General features: G+C 45.4%; 1 protein-coding gene across 4 annotated transcripts in view; it reads left to right on the top strand.

Moving 5' to 3' along the window:
• LOC137650100 (signal peptide peptidase-like 2B) overlaps window positions 1-22,387 on the top strand; it is a 407,178-nt gene that overhangs the window by 42,805 nt on the left and 341,986 nt on the right. For all 4 annotated transcript variants that reach the window (XM_068383206.1, XM_068383205.1, XM_068383207.1 and 1 more), the window contains exon 5: window positions 6,749-6,891. In XM_068383206.1, coding sequence (XP_068239307.1) covers window positions 6,749-6,891 — 143 coding nt within the window. The remainder of the gene's footprint in view (window positions 1-6,748; window positions 6,892-22,387) is intronic.

Here is a 22,387-nt window from a genome sequence, read left to right as displayed (position 1 = left end):
CCAGCCATTGAATTATTTATCTTTCATTAGATTTTTCTGTTACATTGTAATTCTGTTTTCGCAATTACTAACTTTTGAGAAAGGATAGAATTGCGTGTTTCAGGTACAAACCACTTAAAGTTTCGAGTTCAGTGAAATAAGTGCAAACAGAAAATCAAAAGTGATAAGTGATTAGCGCAAAGTGTGTCAGTGTTGTGCGTGAGGGTACTTCTGTGCGTGCCAGTCGTCCTCCCAGTCCGGGACCTCTTGCAAGCTCCCAAGCCCAGGGGAGAAGCAATGTCGAAGGGCAAAAGGGTTCGGCAGGCCTTGATCGGCGCACAGAAGTATCCTCGGTGGTTGCGGGCGTGTCTTACAGAGACCGTCACTCCCACCCGCAGACGATTGAGCCCTTATTTTGCTCGTCTGCAGAAGAAATTTCGGGGAGAAAACGCTGGTCTCAGGTCTCAAGACCTCTTAAACGTAAAGTCCAGACCTATGCCAGACGTACGAAGTTAGAGTTCAACAACCCGGATGCAGTCATTGGGTTAGCTCTGACTCTCCTCAGTCATCAGGTGACTGCACACCTCCTAAGAGAGGTAAGGCGATGCCTTCTGCCAGGCGTACGAAGTTCATCTTCTATTAAGGCTTTGCCTCAACAGACCTTATCGTCTGTTGATCCCAAGACGACTTTGCTGCAGTCCATGCAGTCGCAGCTTGCGGTCTTAATGCGTGAGTTTCAGGCTGAGAAGGTTACACCTCCTCCTGCGAACGCTCCGCCTCTCCGCAGTCCAGTCTGCCAGGCGTACGAAGTTGAGGTTCCTCAGGCTACCTTACCGCATTCTGAGTTGCCAGTTACCAGCGGTGTGCAGCAACCTCCGCCTCCTCCTGCAAGAGCTCCGCCTCACCGCAGTCCAGTCTGCCAGGCGTACGAAGTTGAGGTTCCTCAGGCTACCTTACCGCGTTCTGAGTTGCCAGTTACCAGCGTTGTGCAGCAACCTTAACCTTCCTTAAGGCAACCTCAGCAATGGGAGCAGGAGTCTTATGCCTTTCTTCCTCCGCTTCCGCTTGCGGTTCCACCAGCGAGGCAACAATCTCTTGAGGTACGACAACCTCTTCCATCAATGAGGCAGCCACCTCAGCACTCGCTGCAGCGACCTAAACCCTCCTCAAGGCAAGAGTCTCAACTCCTTAGGCTAGCACCTCAGGAACCTCAACTCGCGAGACAAGAACTGCGTTCTGCGCAGCCGCTACCTCAACTCTCGCAGCTCACACCTCAGGAACCTTAACTCGTTCCTCAGGAACCTGCTACTGCGCATCCGCAACCCTTACAGCAAGCGCAACTCTTGAGGCAGCAACCTCATTGTATGAGTCAGCCACCTCAACGCATGCATCTGCCATTTTTTCCTCATTACTTTCATAACTTGCATTTGTAATCATATACATGTATGCCTACACAAACATTATGATAATGGAGGTTATTTGTATTACTTATATAAAAATATATATGTATTCCTTGCAATATATTTTTAACAAATCACAAAATATGGCAAAAATATCTTCTAAACAAATGAATCATGAGTTATGAATGTAAGGTAATATTATGTTGATATTAAACCCCATGCAAGCATGCATGAAGTATGCAGTGTTGCCAACAGGGCGAGTTTCCCTTTCCTGAGGTGAAGTAGATTATAGTACATTTAGTGTAGCTTAATTCTACGATTATCATGCCGGCTATCAAATTCATCAACAAAACAGTCTAAATCAATTCCCTCGGCACGTGCACTTTCAATGGACGGTAATGCGATATTACTCACTCTAGCACTGGTCATGGAATTTCTGAGAAATGTTACACGCCATGCAACACGCTCTGCTTACCTTACAGCATGCTCTACATACAGCATGCTCTGCATACAGCATGCTCTGCATACAGCATGCTCTGCATACAACATGCTCTGCATACCTTACCGCATGCTTCTCAGTCACACTTCTTTGGTTGTTGCCAACTCACTAGACTGTCAAGCAGTTTCATAACGTTGCCTTCTAGTCTGCTGCTTTTGCACCAGTGAAACCCTCACTGAGAGAACTTAGCTTTTCTCGGATATGGTCCCTGTAGATGAGAAAGTGCTTTTCTCCCTCCTTCTGATATTCCCTTGAGGACTCTGTCATTTGGAGAGGAGCCTTTAGCTGCGTAGCCTCCTATGGACTTTTATTTAAGCATAACATGCTCCCAGGGAAGGTAATGGTTCCACTTCAGTCGCTAACCCCGTCTGTTACCACACCTGCTCCCATAGACCTTGAGCTGTGTTGCAAGACATGCAGTCCAAGCTTAGTCCTTGTTAGAGGATTTTTTTTTTTTTTTTTTTTTTTTTTTTTGTTTACGGAGTCAGTGTGTCACTGGGAAGACGTTCAACAACCAGCAGAAGTGACTTGTTGTGACGCAGTGCGGCAACCTCAGCAACCCGATAAGGAGTTGTCTGTACGACCCAGACAGTCTAGACAGCTTCGGGTTGTCACTGTACTTCCTCGCTTCCCCATGGTTGACAGTTCACAGACTGTGCAGCAGTACCATGATCTTGTGTCCGGCTCCGTCAGACGACTGGCTTTTAAGAGCTCCCACAAGTCGTCGCTGTCTGGAGATTCTCAGATGGACTATGGATCTGACCAAGGAACTGGGCCTCCTGGTCAATTTTGAGGAGTCTCAGCTCGTCCCATCCCAGACCATTGTCTCCCTGGGTATGGATCTTCAGAGTCGAGCTTTTCGGGCTTTTCCGTCGGCCCCAAGGATATTCCAAGCCCTAGAATGCATCCAGAGATGCTGAGAAGGAACCGATGCTCAGTCAGGTAGTGGATGAGTCTAACAGGGACACTTTCATCGCTGGCCCTGTTCATCGTGTTAGGGAGACTCCACCTCCCTCCCTTCAGTATCATCTAGCTGCTCACTGGATAAAGGACATGATGCTAGAGACGATCTCAGTTCCTGTTTCCGAAGAGAGGAGGTCTTCTCTCGCGTGGTGTAAGAACAGCTTTCTTCTCAAGGAAGTCTATCTTTGGCTGTTCAGAAACCCGACCGCCTTCTCCTCTCGGACGCATCAGACACGGGCTGGGGTGCGACTTTGGACGGACAGGAATGCTCGGGAACATGGAATCAGGAACAAAGGACACTTCACATCAATTGCAAGGAGTTGTTGGCGGTTCTTCTGGCCTTGATAAACTTCAAGTCCCTCCAGCTTAACAAAGTGGTGGAGGTGGACTCTGACAACACCACAGCCCTGGCTTACATCTTCAAGCAGGGAGGGACTCTTTCGTGAAGTTGTTCTAGATCGCAAGGGACCTCCTCATCTGGTCTAAAGATCGAAAGCTCACGCTGGTAACGAGGTTCATTCAGGGCGGTATGAATGTCATGGCAGATCACCTCAGCCGGAAGGGTCATGTCATCCCCACAGAGTGGACCCTTCACAAGAATGTTTGCAGCAGACTTTGGGCCCTGTGGGGTCAGCCAACCATAGATCTGTTCGCTACCTCGATAACCTAGAGACTCCTGTTGTATTGTTCTCCGATTCCAGACCCAGCAGCAGTTCACGTGGATGCTTTTCTGCTGGATTGGTTCCATCTCGACCTGTATGCATTCCCGCCGTTCAAGATTGTCAACAGGGTACTTCAGAAGTTCTCCTCTCGCAAAGGGACACGGCTGACGTTGGTTGGCTCCGCTCTGGCCCGCGAGAGAATGGTTCTTAGAGGTACTGCAATGGCTGGTCGACATTCCCAGGACTCTTCCTCTAGGAGTGAACCTTCTACGTCTACCTCACGTAAAGAAGGTACACCCAAACCTCCACGCTCTTCGTCTGACTGCCTTCAGACTTTCGAAAGACTCTCAAGAGCTAGGGGCTTTTCGAAGGAGGCAGCCAGAGCGATTGCCAAAGCAAGGAGAACATCCACTCTCAGAATCTATCAGTCTCAAGGGGAAGTCTTCCGTAGCTGGTACAAGACCAATCCAGTTTCCTCAACCAGTACCACTGTAACCCAGATTGCTGACTTCCTGTTTTATCTAAGGAAAGTAAGATCCCTTTCAGCTCCTACGATCAAGGGTTACAGAAGTATGTTGGCAGCGGTTTTCCGCCACAGAGGCTTGGATCTTTCCACCAACAAAGATCTACAGGACCTCCCTAGGTCTTTTGAGACCTCAAAGGAACGTCGGTTGTCCACTCCAGGCTGGAATCTAGACGTGGTCCTAAGATTCCTTGTGTCATCAAGATTTGAACCTCTCCAATCAGCCTCTTTAGGACCTCACATTAAAAACTTTTCCTCGTGTGCTTGACAACAGCTAAAAGAGTAAGTGAGATCCACACCTTCAGCAGGATCATTGTTTTCACATCTGAAACGGCTACATGTTCCTTGCAGCTCGGTTTTTGCTAAACGAGCTTCCTTCACGTCCTTGGCCTAAGTCGTTCGAGATCCCAAGCCTGTCCAACTTGGTGGGGAATGAACTGGAGAGAGTACTTTGCCCAGTTAGAGCTCTTAGGTACTATCTAAAAAGGTCTTAACCTTTACGAGGACAATCAGAAGCCTTATGGTGTGCTATCAAGAAACCTTCTCTTCCAAGGTCTAAGAACTCAGTTTCTTACTATTCAGGCTTCTGATTAGAGAAGCACATTCTCATCTGAAGGAAGAAGACCTTGCTTTGCTGAAGGTAAGGACACATGAAGTGAGAGCTGTGGCTACTTCAGTGGCCTTCAAACAGAGCCATTCTCTGCAGAGTGTTATGGATGCAACCTATTGGAGAAGCAAGTCAGTGTTCGCATCATTCTATCTCAAAGATGTCCAGTCTCTTTACGAGTACTGCTACACCCTGGGACCATTCGTAGCAACGAATGCAGTAGTAGGCGAGGGCTCAGCCACTACATTCCCATAATCCCATAACCTTTTAACCTTTCTCTTGAATACTTTTTATGGGTTGTACGGTCGGCTAAGAAGCCTTCCACATCCTTGTTGATTTGGCGGGTGGTCAATTCTTTCTTGAGAAGCGCCGAGGTTAAAGGTTGTGATGAGGTCCTTTAGTATGGGTTGCAGCCCTTGATACTTCAGCACCTTAGAGTTGTTCAGCCTCCTAAGAGGAACGCTGCGCTCAGTAAGGAAGACGAACTTATTTAAGGCAGAGTAATGGCTCAAGTCGACTTCCTTACCAGGTACTTGTAATTTCATTGTTATTTTGAATAACTGATAATATGAAATACGGGATACTTAGCTTCTTGATATACATGTACACTGGTTTTCACCCACCTCCCTGGGTGTGAATCAGCTACATGATTATCGGGTAAGTTTAATATTGAAAAATGTTATTTTCATTAGTAAAATAAATTTTTGAATATACTTACCCGATAATCATGATTTAATTGACCCACCCTTCCTCCCCATAGAACCAGTGGACCGAGGAAAAATTGAAGTGGTGTCAACAAGAAGTACTGCAGTACCTGGCCACAGGTGGCGCTTGTGAGTACACCCCCCTCTTGTATAGCGATCGCTGGCGTATCCCTTCCATAGAATTCTGTCGGGCAACGGAGTTGACAGCTACATGATTATCGGGTAAGTATATTCAAAAATTTATTTTACTAATGAAAATAACATATTCACATATTAGAATTGTATTGAGAAATTAGAACATAATAGTAAACTTTTTTATTGTTTTCATTTATAAGATAATGCACACTACCGTCTGTTCTTTTCCAAGTCATTTTATCATTTTGTGGTATATACATACATACATATACCAAAGGCACTTCCCCCAATTTTGGGGGGTAGCTGACATCAACAAGAAACAAACAAAAAAGGGGACTCTACTCTCTATGTTCCTCCAGCCTAACCAGGGACTCAGCAGAGTTCAGCTGGTACTGCTAGGGTGCAGTTTTATTTAAAATATTTTTCTCGTATTTTACTTACTGTTGAGTATGATGACATATCAAACTTTGATTTTTGACTTGCTTGTTGGTTTCACACCCCAACTTACTTTGCTTGCTTTTCATCTTTTTTATTTTACATTAATTTTACTCTGTTTTGTGATTATTTTATTTTCTGAAGTAACAAGTCATTTTAATCAGTGAATTTTAATTGTAAGATTATTATTGATTTTAGAAGTGTTATAGAGTCAAATTGTTTATTTTGTGAATTATAATTAGTAGATTATGGTATGTTTGCTTTGCTTGCCCTTTTCATACAGTGATTAACAACGTTTTCGCAGTACTACAGTATGGATTTCTTTTATTTTTATGGGGACACTACTGTATTAAAAATTTTGTTGTGGCATTTTAATTTTTTAATTTTTCTAATCACAGAAAAAAATATGCTTTCTCAAATGTCTGCTTATCATGACCTTACTCAATATTAATAAAACAAATTTGTTTGGGTATTCTACTGTATATTAGGCCTCTTGTTGTGAAATAAGTTAACTTTGGTGAGCTCATAGGACTATATCTCAATGTTTATAAAGGAAGTCAATGAGAAAATGTGCTTCAATGAATGGAATTAATTTGTAGGTATATACAGTGTTCACAGCACTGTATATACCTACAAGTGTCACCTTTAGAATAAAAAGTATCTGTTATAATGGTACTGGAGATAGTTAACTTTTTCATTAGGACACAGTTTTGGTAACTTGTAGGTTTATGAATTTTTCTTTATTCAATAAATTGGATAAATTATCTACCTTGTGTGTGACATGTTATTTACAGTATTGCCATATTCTGTGTCTAATTCATACTTTATTTTACGTGATTAGGAAAAGGCTGATAATGAAACCAAGGCAGGGATGTATTCTCCAAAAGACTCTCCTCTTCATATCAGCTTGATGATTATATGGATTTTGGCTGTTTTCTCGGTGTCAGTTGGAGCATTCTGGTCTGGCAGTGTTCGCCATAAGCTGTAAGTTTTGCCTTTTTATATCAAGTGGTTACTTGAATATTACAATATTTTAAAGATCATACTCATGACTGGTAGATCTATATAAGTTAAGCACTATTTTGAAAGTGCAGTATAAGTTCTCTGTAAGGAAAAGATTATCATAAATCTAATATATTTTATGTGCCTAAGTCCACAAATTATTGTGATATTCATAATTCATATGATAAGGTACAAGTTTTTTTTAGTATTCCCCAGAATCTTTCCTTCGAGTAGAAAAGGCTATATTGTACAAATGCTCCCTCATTAACAACAGGATTGTAGGTTATGACCTTGTCGTTAAAATGTCTCTCCTTATGGTTAACATATTACTTTACTTACTTACTTTAAGGGCTGCTTATCTGGTCTTGTACAGCAGGGGAACCCTACTCTCTACAGGACCTCCATGGTTGTTTTATGATGTTCATTCGGGAGCATTTATCATTTCACAAAGCGTATTGTTCGCTTACTGTTTGATCATCAGTGTCAAAACACTCTCAAAAAGTTTCCTCTTCAAAGTCTTAATATCTTCAATTATTCGGATGTCTCGTGGGAGCTTATTGTATAGTCTCGGGGCCCCATATCGAAAGGCTCTAGAGCCTACATTAGACGTGTATCTGGGCTTTGGTAGTTTGAAACCATCTGTAACTATTCTCGTGTCAGGACGATTTGTTGGTTGCACATTATGTAGTAATTCTCTTAGATATTTTGGACGACTAGTTCTGATAAATTAGTGGGTTAATGTACATATTTTAAATTCAGTTCTTGCTTTAATCGGCAGCCAATGTTGATCAATTAGTATAGGAGTGATCCATTCTCTTGGTAGTACACCTTTTGTCAGTCTTGCTCCTCAGTTTATTATGATTTGTAATTTCTTACTTTGTACTTTTGGTAGATTGTAGTAGATGGAGTCTATTCTGGTAAATACAGTCTATCACAAGTTTTTTTTTTTACGGAATATTCATCCTGGTACTTTTTCATAAAAGCTATATTTCTTAGATGATAACCAGCAGATTTTACTACATTATTTATTTTGGCATTGAGAGACAATTTGCAGTCAAGAAATACACCTAGATCACGAACTTTACTAAATATCGGCACCGATTCCATTTTTGTTTATTTGAATATCACCCAAGCTTCTCACAGTGTTTCTCTTTCCCACCACCATAAACTCAGTTTTGTTCTCATTTAATTTTAGTTGTATAATTGTCATCCATTCTCTAACACTATCAAGGATTTGTTTTCAATATTTAACTTAGCCGGTGATTATATAGCTGCAACTCTGTTGCTCGACAGACAACTCTACGGAAAAACTCGCCAGCGATCGCTACACAGGTTGCGGGTGTGCTCAACAGCGCCATCTGTCGACCAGATACCAAGCTCTCAATGTAAACAAAGACTCAATTTTCTCTCTGTCGAGGTATCGACAAGACGTACTTTACTCGCTGTTGCTAAACTGGAGTTTTTCACATCTATTTGGTGAAGTACTATATACTAGTTTTGAGCTTTCGCTATGCAGGGGTTTTATCTTCATCTTAAATCTTGAACTCGTTTTGGATAGATTTAATTATGGTGACAAAGAGAGTATGGACTTTCTTTCACTTTTAAATGGCCGACCCTTCCCTTAGACGGAAGTGTGTTTAGGCTTTTAGTAATTATCTTATCACGTTATAAATTATTTATAGATTTTCCTCTATATATTTTATATCTCTCCGCCTTTATTAGGCCTCTTCGATTAACTTTCCATTTATTATAAACATATAAAAATAAATTTTAATGTTTTGTTTATATGCGACCTTTCGTGGGAGTAGGCGGTCCTAACTTGGAAACCGAAGTTAATCAACGTTGAGCCCTTTATATCGTAATTAGCTTTTAAAGAGCTAAGGATTTAAAACTTTTTATATGTAATATTTTATGAAAAAATTTCTTTGATAGTCTTCGTACTGTTTTCAAAGATGAACTAACGTTTAGTTTATTTATGCGACGCAGTTGTTGACGTTCAGGACGTTCAACATGCGCTCTATCGTTACGATAGAGAGAGAGTGTATCACGGTTTCACTTTGCAGTAAGAGTAAATCGATTCTGACGTTTTGTTCATTCTTTCTTAGCTTAAATGTTTTAAATTCTATTTTAAAGGAACTTTTTATTTGAAAAACCTTTCAGTTTTTTCCTTTAGTCAAATAACATGTTTTTTTGACGAAATATAATTGGGCTCTTCTCTTAGGTGCGAAATCAAGAGAGAAAGAGAGAGAGAGATAGAGACGGAGGGAGAGAGAGGAGAGAAAACGTTCCGTTCAAGCGGGTAACGTTGTTCTCGAGTTACTCTCGTCCCTAGTCTCTGTACGGGGAGGAAGGATAAAACGTTTTTAGTTTTTTATTCTCGTCCCCAGGCTATGTGCGGTGAGAGATTGAAAACGTAGTTTATATGAACTAGTGTTTAGTCTCTTTCCCAGCCACTGATTTTTTTATCTTAAAATATGTTTTCTGTTTTTTGCTGTTATTAATGAGCTTGCATTATACGACTGATTTCGCAATTACTACCTTTTAATGAAGGGTAGAATTGCGTGTTTCAGGTAGAAATCAGTAAAAGTTTCGATTTCAGTGAAATAAGTGCAAAACAGAAAATCGAAGTGATAAAGTGATATGCGCAAAGTGTTACAGTGTTGCGTCCGAGGGTTCGTCTGTTCGTGCCTGTCGTTCACCTAGTCCGGGACCTCTTGCATGCTCCCAAGCCCAGGGGAGAAGTAATGTCAAACGACTTATGGGTTCGAGAGGCCTTGATCAACGAACAGACGTTTTCCCTCTATGGTATCGGGCGTATCTTACCAAGATCTCCCCTACCATAAGACGAGAGAGACGTTGTTTCTCCTCGTCATCCGAAGGCTTTTCGCATAAGAAACCTGTCACAAGGTTTCGAAGCCCTTAAGCGAAAGTCAGTCCTTTCAGGACAGGTCCAGCGTCCTGGTTACAACCATTAGGACAGCTCTGACCCTATGCAGTCATCGGATAACTGCTCGCCGCCTAACAAAAGCGTAACACAGACTCCGAGAGTCTTTTTTTGTTGGCAAAGTGTTGCGGTCACAGACGTTACCCTCGTCTCTTACCACAACCATTTCCTTTGATCCTTAATGGGTTGTATGGCAAGACATACAGTATATGCTTGCCTCCCTTATTGAAGACTATTCTGCCGATTAGTCCGTTGAGTCTAGTCGTTTATCTCATCGATATCCTGGCTTTCAGCCAACCTAACGTTCCTTTGTGCTTACTGTTGACGTTGGCGTAGCTTAGTCACGTCAGTCAGGTTGTTTAGAACCACACTCGATGCGGTCTCGTGTGGTTTTTCAGCCGCATTTGGACGTTAGGCCACTTGCTGATGCTCCTGTTGACGTTCAAGACGTTCACTAACAATCGGAGTTGACTTGTTTTGACGCTGTGCGTCAACCTCCGCATTCTAGAGTTGTTTTGACTGCTCAGTCTAGGCAGTCAAAGCAGTCTCGAGTGGACGCTGTGCGTCCTCACGCACCTGTTGTGGTTGACAGTTCAGTTGTTGACAGTTCACAGACTGTCAAGCAGTTACATGACGTTGCGTTCTGGTCCGCTACTAATGCACCAGTGAGTGTGGACTCTGCTTGTAAAGCATTGCCACCACGGTAGGTCTCTCCCTTGCTTGAGACTCAGCTTTTATCGGACAAGGTTCCTGTAGATGAGGAAGTTGCTGTTCCCCCTCCTACTGATATTCCCTTGAGGACTCTGTCAGATGGAGAGGAGCCTAAAGCTGCTTAGCCCCCTATGGACTTTAATTAAATCATGATGATTTTTTTAAGGATCTTTGTCCGGATCTTTTTGTAACTGCTGCTCCTCGTTCGCCTATAATCTATTCAATGTAATTGGTAGGCTATCCCTTCTTGTGTGCCAAAGTACTGAGTAAAAGACAAAGCCTTGTTCAGTGATGATTATAGATGTGTTTATTTGGAGAAGCAGGAGGCCTGTCATCTTAGGAAGGCTAATAGATCAGATTTTACTTGGAATAACTACTGTATACTCAGCTTATAGAGTTTGTGCTTTAACTGAAAGTAACCCTTTCTGGTATATCCCAGGAACATAAGTGGTCAGCTGCCCTTATTGTTATTATGATTATTATTATTATTATTATTATTATTATTATTATTATTATTATTATTATGCTTAATATTATTATTATTATTATTATTATTATTATTATTATTATTATTATTATTATTATTATTATTACTAATAAAAGTAGTAGTTGCTAAGCTACAACCATAGTTGGAAAAGCAAAATGCTATAAGCCCAAAGGATCCAAAAGGGAAAAATAGCCCTGTAAGAAAAGGAAATAAGGAAATAAAGAAACTATAAGTAATGAACAATTGGAATAAGATATTTTAAAACAGTAATATGAAAAGAAATCTTTCATATACAGTTCTGTATAAACTATAAAAACCAATAAATACAAGAGTAAGAGAAGTAGGATAGAATATCTGTGCGTGAGTGTACCCTCAAGCAAGAGAAAATCTCCACATATTTGATTAGACGTAGCAGTTCCTCCTGTCACTCACTGTCCTTCAGAAAAAGGCAACCCGTTTGGTTGATGTGTTGGACAGGAAACATAATAATGAGAAACTTTATCATCCTCTTTCCAGTTTTCTGGAGGCTAAACTAATTAGTTTAGGTTTTCAATTCCATGAAAATTAAAGCTTATGGATGTGTAGCCTTTAATGGTATTTTTCCTTTTTTTTTTTTTTTTTTTTTTTTTTTTTTTTTATAAAGAATGCAGATTTCTTAGCTCCTAAGTTATCTGTTATTTTCCACAGGTTAGTAAGAAGTTCTTTTAGCACTTGCTGGGGAATTGGTAAGGTAGAGATCATAGTTCCTAGATATTTAAATGATTCCACCTCATTAATCTTTACTTCCAATGATATTTCATCTTCCATTTTCATTATCTCTATCTTTCCTCTGTTTATCTTGAGCCCAGCCTCATGTGATATTTCACGCGTTCTGGTAAGCAAGTTTTGCAAGTCGTGGTGTTATGTTGATAAGAACAGCATCATAAGTATATTATAGGTAAGCTAATATCCTTTTACCAATCCAGTCCAATCCTTCTCCACCATCTCCAACAGTTCTATTCATTATAAAATCCTTGAGAAGGATAAGCAACTTAGTACTCCACTGTTAACTGGAAATTCATTTGATAGGACTTCACTAACATTATCTTCACATTTGCTATGCTTATGAACAAATTTATTTATTTAAGAGGAACTCCATAATAACGCAGGACTCTCCACAAAACTGGCCGGTGCACTCTATCAAAGGCTTTTTCATAGTCTGCAAATGCCAGAGGATTTCTATATTCTACTCCGGATAGCAAGGTTGGTAGCAGCGCGGATCTCTATTATAGAGGTCCCGAGTTCGGTCCCCGCCTGGGACGCGAATACTGAGACCTTCTACCCGGGGGGTACTCCCAGGGTAGGCGCCTGGGGGGGACTAGTGATAGTCCCTGCTGGCTAATGGTCGCCCGAGGAGGACGATGTAAATCGTCTCTGTGGAGACCTAAAACCCGCAACTTTTAACTTTTAACATTGCTGTATGACATGTCTTGAAACAAAAATTTGTTCAGTACAGCTTCTACCTTTTCTAAATCCTGCTTGTTCATCTCTCAGCTTTTCATCAATCTTTCTCTTGTCTCTTTATACTAGAGTAGCTCATGGTGGTTTCATATGGAAATATATGTCCAGAGCTAAACTTTTCGGGAATGAACTAATTGAAAGTCCAGGAAGAATATTTTCTTGGTAACACATTTCTCACTGTCGGCGAAATAGCCGAAATGGCCACCTCTCTTTTGGTCAATGTACAGCCATATGCTGTGACTTTATCTCTGTAAATGTTTGACATAGGAGGTTTCCTGACCACTCAGAATGGGCAGAATAGCCACATTATGGGGTTCAGTAATACACTTTTTCTTACAAAAGTCAATGGTTTTTAAGGCAGTTGCCAAAAAAGCAAATTCAGCGTGTTACACATTTTTTTTATTGTACAATGATCTGCAATAGATGTTTATTTTTTGTTTACTGTTTTCTGATAACATGTTATTTTAGTTTTCATCCTGCTTGCTCTGAATAAAACATTAGACATGAAACTGTAGTACTACCAAGGTCAGCAGCGAATGCGTTTATGCTGGAAATGCCAGTGTTATATGTAACACTACATCGGGGAAAACGTTAACAAGTAATTTTTACCATAAATTCAAGTTGTTCCGTAACCGAAATACAAACCACGCTATTTACAAAGGGTTATTACTTTTAGCGTAGCTGAAATGGCGAGCCATTAGAATTTAACGAGGGTGTATTACCCCCGCGCTAGTTAGCGGGGGGGTAGGGGAGTGGTAGCTAGCTACCCCTCCTCCCCCTCACACACAGGTGAATACCCACTTTCACTTTTGGCTCGGACTGTGACAGACGTCTCTCTGTCTTGGTCCTCGCTTGGCAGCCATTGTCTGTTTTGTCTTTACTTATTCGCTTACTTTTCTTTTACTCAATATATATGTAAACATGTTTTCATGTTTGTATATATATTTGAGTATAGAAATAAGTAAGTTTCCTTTTCAGATGTGTGTGTGTAGTGTACGATATCTACGTGGAGGCCTCGGCAGTTAGGCCACCACGGCCTAATTTTATGGGTTGCGATCGAGTTTGACTTCGGTCTTTCTCTCTCTCTCTCTCTTGAGGTCGTTCACCCTTTTACTATGTTTTACTACGCCCTTGTAGCTTCCTTCCCGTGTGGGTGGGGTTGCTACGCCGTACATTTTGTCTCAATTAGTTTATGAATCTAATTGTAGTTGTTAATTTTTCAGCTTGTAGAACGATTCCTTTCGGGGTTTTCGTTTTTTTTTTTTCTTTAGTGTTCATTCATTTTTAATTTACATAATTACATAGTTACATAATTATAATTGTTATAATTCTGTTTTGGTTACAGCTCTCCTTCCGCGAGTGTAAGTGGTTGTGAGGGCACGTGCCTGTTGTGTAATTCTTGTTCCTTTTCCTCGGGATTCCTCTTCGGAGCCTTCCCGGGGGAATGAATGTGTACTAATATTATTTGTTTTATTTTTTTACAGTTACCGATCTAGTTCGTTTCTGTAATATAGCAACGGTGTGAGCTGTCTGGTTGAGTCCTGGGGATTCGGCTGTTGCTGCCTCCCCCCTTGTATTGTCGTCAGGGGCGTGTCTCCTTCTACTGGTAGTACTCCCGTGTCGACGGACAGCTCTCCAGTTCATTTTAGAACAGTCAGGAGGCTTGCCTCCTTGGGCGGATAACTTTCCTTCCGAGGGAAGTTTTTTTTCCTGTCCAGGCTTGAGCTTTTCCTCTTATGGGGGGTTCTTCTCTTGCCTTTTTTTCGTGCGACTATGCTCTTGGTGCTGAGCGGTCGCACCTGCAGTTTCGCTCAAGGGGCTGGGCAACTGCAGGAGCTCCTCTTCGGAGGATTGCCCCTTTTAGGTCACTGGCTGACCAGTCTCTTCCACGAAGTGTTTCTCTTTCGTTCGCGAGAGAGTACACTCATAGAGACTCCTCTTCGGAGGTTTCTTCTGTTGCTGTTGCTGTTGGCCTCCCTCGCCGTAAGGCCCTCCGTCCGCCTCGTCGTAAGGGCCTCTCATCTCCCTATAAGGGTGCTTGAGGCGCCTTTTTGAATCTCCGTTTGCAGCCTACAACTTCTTTTTCTCGATCTTCCGTCTTGGTGCAGATGGACAGCAGTCTAATCTCGTCTTCCGACGGGCAACGGTCTTCCCGACGGACAACGGTCTTCCCGACGGACAGCGGTCTTCCGACGGACATCAGTCTCCCGGCGGACAACGATCCCTTCGGGGCAAAGGGTTGCCCCCACGGGGGTTCTTCCCTTGCGTGTCAGGGTTTCCCTGCGCGCCCTTCTGTTCGTCAGCGCTCTCCTGTTCGTCAGCGCTTTCAAGATGATCTTCCCTGCGGTTCCTGTTACGTGCCCTGTGCGCCCACGTTCGCCCTCGCGATCTAGAACTTCGGTTCAGGTCGGGGTCAAGGACTCTTCTTTACGCAGGCTTCCACGCGTAGCCTTCTGCTCGTCAGCGATCATCAGCTCGTCAGCGATCATCAGCTCGTCAGCGATCATCAGCTCGCCAGCGATCGTCAGCTCGTCAGCGATCATCAGCTCGCCAGCGATCTCCGGATCGCCCACGTGTGTTACAGCTGGCACGCCAACGTTCTCCAACACTTCTGAAGGAACATGGTTCGCCAGCTACTAGCTCAACTGCGGATGCTGATCGCCATCGCGCGACCCTCAACTGCAGATGCTGATCGCCATCGCGCGACCCTCAACTGCGGATGCTGATCGCCATCGCGCGACCCTCAACTGCGGATGCTGATCGCCATCGCGCGACCCTCAACTGCAGATGCTGATCGCCATCGCGCGACCCTCAACTGCGGATGCTGATCGCCATCGCGTGACCCTCAACTGCGGATGCTGATCGCCATCGCGCGACCCTCAACTGCGGATGCTGATCGCCATCGCGCGACCCTCAACTGCGCGCCATCGCACAACCCTGAACGATTGCCCGCTTACGCATGCTGCTCCTCATCGCACCACCCTGAACGATCGCCCTCCTGCAGATGCTGATCACCATCGCACCCTTTCACGCGATCATTCACCTGCGCATGCTGCTCGCCATCGCACAACCCTGAACGATTGCCCGCTTACGCATGCTGCTCCTCATCGCACAACCCTGAACGATCGCCCTCTTGCGGATGCTGATCACCATCGCACCCTTTCACGCGATCATTCACCTGCGCATGCTGCTTGCCATCGCACAACCCTGAACGATTGCCCGCTTACGCATGCTGCTCCTCATCGCACCACCCTGAACGATCGCCCTCCTGCAGATGCTGATCACCATCGCACCCTTTCACGCGATCATTCACCTGCGCATGCTGCTTGCCATCGCACAACCCTGAACGATTGCCCGCTTACGCATGCTGCTCCTCATCGCACCACCCTGAACGATCGCCCTCCTGCAGATGCTGATCACCATCGCACCCTTTCACGCGATCATTCACCTACACATGCTGCTCGCCATCGCACAACCCTGCACGATTGCCCGCTTACGCATGCTGCTCCTCATCGCACAACCCTGAACGCTCGCCCTCTTGCGGATGCTGATCACCATCGCACCCTATCACGCGATCATTCACCTACACATGCTGCTCGCCATCGCTTACCGCCAGCGATCTTCTTCACCTACGCGGCAGCACGATCCCTCGCCGTCACGCCCATTCGCCCGCGCGATCGCGCGCCCGCGCGATCGCTCGCCCGCGCGATCGCTCGCCTGCGCGCCCGCGCGATCGCTCGCCTGCGCGCCCGCGCGATCGCTCGCCTGCGCGCCCGCGCGATCGCTCGCCTGCGCGCCCGCGCGACCGCTCGCCTGCGCGCCCGCGCGACCGCTCGCCTGCGCGCCCGCGCGACCACTCGCCTGTGCGCCCGCGCGACCATTCGCCTTTGCGCGACCGTTCGCCCTCGCGCGACCATAGTTCGCGGCGAATTCCACAGCCGGTGGTAGCAGCAGGGACGCCTGCTCCTAGGCGGCACTCGGGATCACCTCCATCCAAGCACAGGTTGGTAGTGCAGGACGAAGACAGGTCAGTACAGCATTCTTCCCACCTTCTTTTCAGGCAGGAACCGTCGTGTCCTCTCCAAAGGATCGCCCGATCCCTTTCACCTTAGCGAGGATTTCGGACTCTGTGTCCTTGGAGCAGCAGACATGGTTTGATCCGCTGGCACGGGCGTTAATGAGGGTTATGAAACCAGCACTCACCGGCCAGGGTAACAAACCAGCGGCTGTCTCTCCTACGCTGAAGAGAAAGAGAGGAGTGGACTTCGTGGTGACTTCCCCCAGGGCGAAGTTGGTTCCCAAGAGGTCGGTCTCGAGGGTCCCCACTCCTGCACGAGTACTCTCTCCTTCTCCCGCCCTGGAAGGATTTTTGGCGGGGGGGCTTTCCGTTGAAGATTTCTCCATCGGACAAGGGGTGACTGCTTACCTCTTCCTCTGGGAGCTTACCAGGTTCTTTCCCTCCTCGGTTACGGCCCGAGGTTTGGTTCAAGGAAGCTACAGGAAGATCAAGGGTACTTTCCTCCTCTCGAGCTCAGGCACCTTGGCCTTTCGTCGTTAAGTATCTACTTGCGGACAAGCTCGATGTTGTACCATCTGGACGCACTGACTGAAGGCTTCCTTCGGGTGTCTCATCTGTGGAGGTCAACGACCTCAGACACCCTTCCATCCTTGAGAAGAGTTTTGTCTTTGCCCAAGGACAGAGACTTAAACATCTGCTGTGCGGAGTAAATCGACTTCCGGTTTCACTCCTCCAAGGCGCTTTCTTCCAGACTCTGCAGGGCTCCAGCTCCCTTTTCTTTCAACCACGTCGGCCTAAGTTATCGGCTACGACAACTGGGACAAGGTGTCCAATTGCAGTTTCCTCCTGTCAGGAACAGATGGCACGGGAGACTTCCCCGGGGGAGGGCATAGTCCTAAAAGGAGTTCACGAACTCTAGGATTGCAGGTTTTTTCGCTGGGAGGATGCTTAAGGTTACTCATCCGAATGACAGCTTCCCGATGCCCATTCCCGCACAATCTCTGTGAGTAGCCAAGGATATCGCGCCTGCCGTCTCTGTCAGCGAATTCAGTGTCTCTGAACCTCTATGCCATAGCATCAGCAGAGTTGCCCGGTTGGGCAGAATGATCCATACCTTAGGCGAAGGTCTTCCTTAGGATCATCGACGGCTTCACCCCCGGCCCCCTCAGTCGATCCTTTCTTGTAAGGAAGGATCTGAGAGGGGATGTCCATAGTCGACCTCTCAGCCCTGATCAAGTTTGTCGAACAAACTTCGGCCAGCGTAGACCAGCAGAATCAATCAGACTGGTAACGAGGCGACAGGACTCCTTTAACCCTGGATCGGAAGGACGGGTACTTTCAGTTTCCATTCCATCCATCTTCCAGGGTGCTCGTCGAATTCAGCCTAAACTGCAAGTATTCCTGCTTATGATGCAGTGTGGCTATCCCGCCGTGGCATAGCAGGTGTGTTTCCCCAGAGAACTCTCCCTGCCTTCCTTTTGGCCGCTCAGGTGCAGACTTTCGCCTCCTCTGCTGTTTGGAGGGCTGGTCAACTCCGGTAGGCTCGGGTTTCGACCTTCTTCAGCGCCGGGAAAAGCTTCCGAATGCTGACCATGAGTGTGGGCTCATGGTATTTTGCTTGGAGCCTTCTCTTCCTCTGCCTCAACATCTGGAGTATCTGGCCATGATATTGAGTCAACCGCCTTACCACGTTGGAAACCCCGCTTCTCGTCCGTCCAGCGAGGTTAAGCAACGTCGGTACTTGGATGGGTGACCACCTGGGGACGCCAGATTCTGTTACCACATCCTCCGAGCCTTCCTTTCGGTTGACTGTGGCAAGACTGAGGAGAGTCGCAGTACCTGTTCTCAGTCAAGCAGAGTTTTCAGCCCTACCTTGGAACGTTTCCTAGTTCTTCTTTCCTCATTGACCCGTTTATAGTCCGAACGGTCGCCTCAGGATAAGTTCCATGTGGGGCGATCCAAGTTCCGGTGGCTTCAGGCAATGTTTAACCGGACTCCCTGGCCCTATGGGACCAGCGGAACTATTAAACCTGCAATGGGTGTTGACCTATGGAGCCTCTTGATGGTAGTGGATATTCTCGTCCTTTCCCCACATTCTTGATGCGGTTCTCGGACTCGTCAAAGGAAAGGGGGGGGGGGGGGCATGTTCCGGTCCAGGCCTATGGTCAAGACCTGAAGGATACCTCTCCATCATTCAGGCAGGCTTAAGGGCCTTAGTCTGGCCCCTCTTCAGATCCTACCGCTCCTGCCAAGTCGCCCCGTTGCGTGTCGACTTCATGCTAACCAGCAGGGGACGCATTTTCACACCTTCACATCTTGCAGTAGAGATACCGGGATGATTGAGATTCTCTCAATTCCACCATCGGCTCTCTCATTCCAGGCAGGGGAATGTTTCTCTCAGACTATCCGAGCAGAGCCTCATAGAGAGAGTGTACCTAAGGGTCTTTGACCTTGGGTAACCAGCAAGTGCTGGTCTGGGGGACCTGATCGCGACAGCTTGGAACCTCAAGCTTCCGCTAGTTTTCCCCCCAGTCTCAGACCCCGAGACTCTGGCAAGATGCATTCCGGTGATGGTGGGACAACTTCGACGCCTGCGTCTTCCCTCCTTTTTGTCTGCGGACAATGGGTCTCAACAAAACCAGGTTGTCTGTCAACCTTTCAATGGGAGAGCTCCACTGGGACTATGCGCAGAACGGTTTCTGGACCCTCTGCTTCCCCTGACGGAACTCCCGGGAGAGCTTCTCCCACGGCGCAGACTACTCAAGCAACCACACTGCGACATCTCTCCCGAACCGGGGCGTCGCTTCGGCTTCATGCCTGGAGACACTACGCTTCCTCCTCTAGAAGAGACAACCCGCTACAGTCGCGGTACGGAGGTCGCGTCATCTGCGATAGTCATCCACAGGGGTCTCCCAGGCAAAGTGAAGAGTCTAAGGTGGTTGGTGCCGTGGGAGATATACCTCTTCCCGTGAGGCCTCTTCTCCAGCAATAACGGTCTTATTGCCTTTCGGCGGGAGGAAACTCCTTTCCGCTCTTGGCAATGAAGCCTGTCGCTCAGCCTTTCCCTGACCTTCAGGCTTAAAGGAATAACTTTTTCCTGCCCGCTGGATCTATCCTCGCTCATGCGAAGCTACGATCGTCCCTGCCCTAGTCGGAGGAAGACCTCCGACTTGGAGCATGGCTCGGACTTTTAGTCCTTTAAGAGATCTTCTCAAGACCCTTTTACGACAGGCCTCGGATTGTATTCCGCCTTGGGTCTTCTGCTCACTCTGGCCACGGCCAGTGTGTAAGCAATCTTCTTGGTCTCTTACTACTCCCCCCCTTTCTAAGGAAGAGGAGAAGGCAACATTCAGGCTCGCTCCTGAGTTGTTGGCTAGACTCAGAATCTGAGGGTCCCGACCCTTCGGTCCGATTCATTCAAGATTTTGAGTCTCCATTCTGTGTCTGATGTCCCAAGACCTTCTCTTTCTTGCCAGTACAGGAATCGAGAGGTTAGCGCTGGGAACAGCTGCAGTTTGGCCTCAGTTGCAGCCGATTTGGGAACACAAGGAGGACATGGGGGGAGAGTCACCAGTATACCTCTTCAGCCCGAACTCAAGGACATTCATCTCGACCTGTCTTCAGACCCTCCCCCGTCACGTCGCCCTACAGCACGATGTTGGATACATCGCAACGTCCCTCGCCTTCGAGTAATACTACTCTGTGACGCAGGTGCTACAAGCTGGAGTCTGGAAGCGTCTGATGACCTTCGCAGCCCGCTTCCTGCAGGGCGTGACCCACAGGAGTCTCGATACGTTTTCTATCGCTCTGTGGTGGCTACACAACAGCTGGTCTAACCTCAGGCTCCTTTTTGGACAGGTAGCAGAAGGTTGAGGGCATTGTTATCAGGTTTTAGTCTGCATGAACGAAAGAAGTATGTCTGGCCCTTACTTCTTTCTTCATCATCCCCTCTACGGGGAAGCAGCATCCTGGTCTCTGCATAGCTGACCTCGAACCTCTGCAGGTAAACCATGCTTCCTTGTGTTCCGAGTATTGAGTCAATACTGTCGCGTCCCCCATACCCTGACGAGGTGGTATTGGGAACGTCCTAACCCAGAGTTCCTTCTGGAACTCCAGGTCAACTGCCTAGGACGGGTCACACTTCTTCCTTCACACACAAGCTTACGTAGGCCACATGGTTCCTTGCGGTGCAAGGAACTTGTGAGGTGCAGGGACTCCTTTTCTCGAGTGCGACTCACTCGGATTCTGAGTCCCCGGGTAAAGCCAAAGCCAGTATGGCTGGGGACTTTCCACCCTTCCTAAGGGATAAGTCACCCTTTGTAAATAGCGTGGTTTGTATTTCGGTTACGGAACAAATGACAAATTCGAAGATAATTTGTATTTTTCCTAACCATACAAACCTTAGCTATTTACACATATTTGCCCGCCAGCCCTGTCCCCCAAGACAAGTCCTACCTCTAAGTGAAAGTGAGTATTCACCTGTGTGTGAGGGGGAGGAGGGGTAGCTAGCTACCACTCCCCTACCCCCCCGCTAACTAGCGCGGGGGTAATACACCCTCGTTAAATTCTAATGGCTCGCCATTTCAGCTACGCTAAAAGTAATAACCCTTTGTAAATAGCTAAGGTTTGTATGGTTAGGAAAAATACAAATTATCTTCGAATTTGTCATTTTCATTATTTAGTTTGCAGTTTTATATAAATTGTATGTATAATATGAACTCCTACAAGGGTAGTTGGTCATATAGATTTTACTCATACTATAACTGTCCTTTTTCTGGAACAGATGATGGTCATGCCAAAATTCTTCTGGCAGCATAAGAATTGGATAATTTATCCATCATCTCAAGATTAAACATGTGCATTAAGGCATTCAAATGCCCTTTAAAGCCAAAAGTTTGAAAATTTGAGGTCGAAGAGGTCAATGAAAACAATTAATGGGCCAGTTGTTCAAATGAAAATTGAAAAAGGAGAAAGCTGTGATAGATACGAGGCACAGAGAAGATGGAAGAAGAGTACTAGTTCCAGTAGCACTGAAATAGAAAGGAAATGTGTAATCTGTGACAAAGCAAGAAAGAGTAGTGATGATAGAAATTGGGTGTTGTATCAAATCTGAGAGTCTAACTTAGCAGCATTATTCTTTGATGCTTTAAACATAATGAAGGATGAAGTTATGGCAAGATGTTCTTTTTTCTGGATACAGCTGGTATGTGTATGCTGCTAATATGTATTATCATGGGAATTGCTAATAACAATACTTGTTAAGGGGCCCGGCCGGAATGCCAATATAGGGGGGTTATTGGAAGAAAAACACAAAATCCTGAAAAAATTCACTGAGCTTCGTATGGTAATGGAGAATGCGTATACAAAATATTTTGTCAAAATTCCCCTTACTTTCATAGTTACAGGGTAACTAGTAAAAGTATCTCAATAAACCAAAACATTGTTCCCTACAAGAAAATGCAGTATTTCTTCTGTTATCATAAATTTTGATAATTATTACATTTTAATGTAAAACAAATTGTGAGCAATGGCATCTGTATAGATTCCCCGAGTCACAAGACAATGTATTACTTGGACATTACACCCTTCGCCCTCCAGTTCTACCACAAACCTCATAGAGAGTATATGTTTGAGTTTGACCTCTGACATTCACTCGTTTTTACATCTGTTTTTCTCGTATTTGGCAAGAATTTCATCATGCCAAAGAGGAAAGCACAATTTAAACATCTCGCTAACATAAGGAAGAAGAAAATTTGCTCTAATAAGAATTTAGATGTCGGCGAAATTAGCGGAGTTAGTGAAAGAGAGAGACGATGGA

The sequence above is a fragment of the Palaemon carinicauda genome, chromosome 11 (genome assembly GCF_036898095.1).
Source record: "Palaemon carinicauda isolate YSFRI2023 chromosome 11, ASM3689809v2, whole genome shotgun sequence".
Classification (NCBI taxonomy): Eukaryota; Metazoa; Arthropoda; class Malacostraca; order Decapoda; family Palaemonidae; genus Palaemon; species Palaemon carinicauda.
Note: the sequence above shows the minus strand (reverse complement) of the source record. Positions and strands in the feature narration are given on the sequence as shown.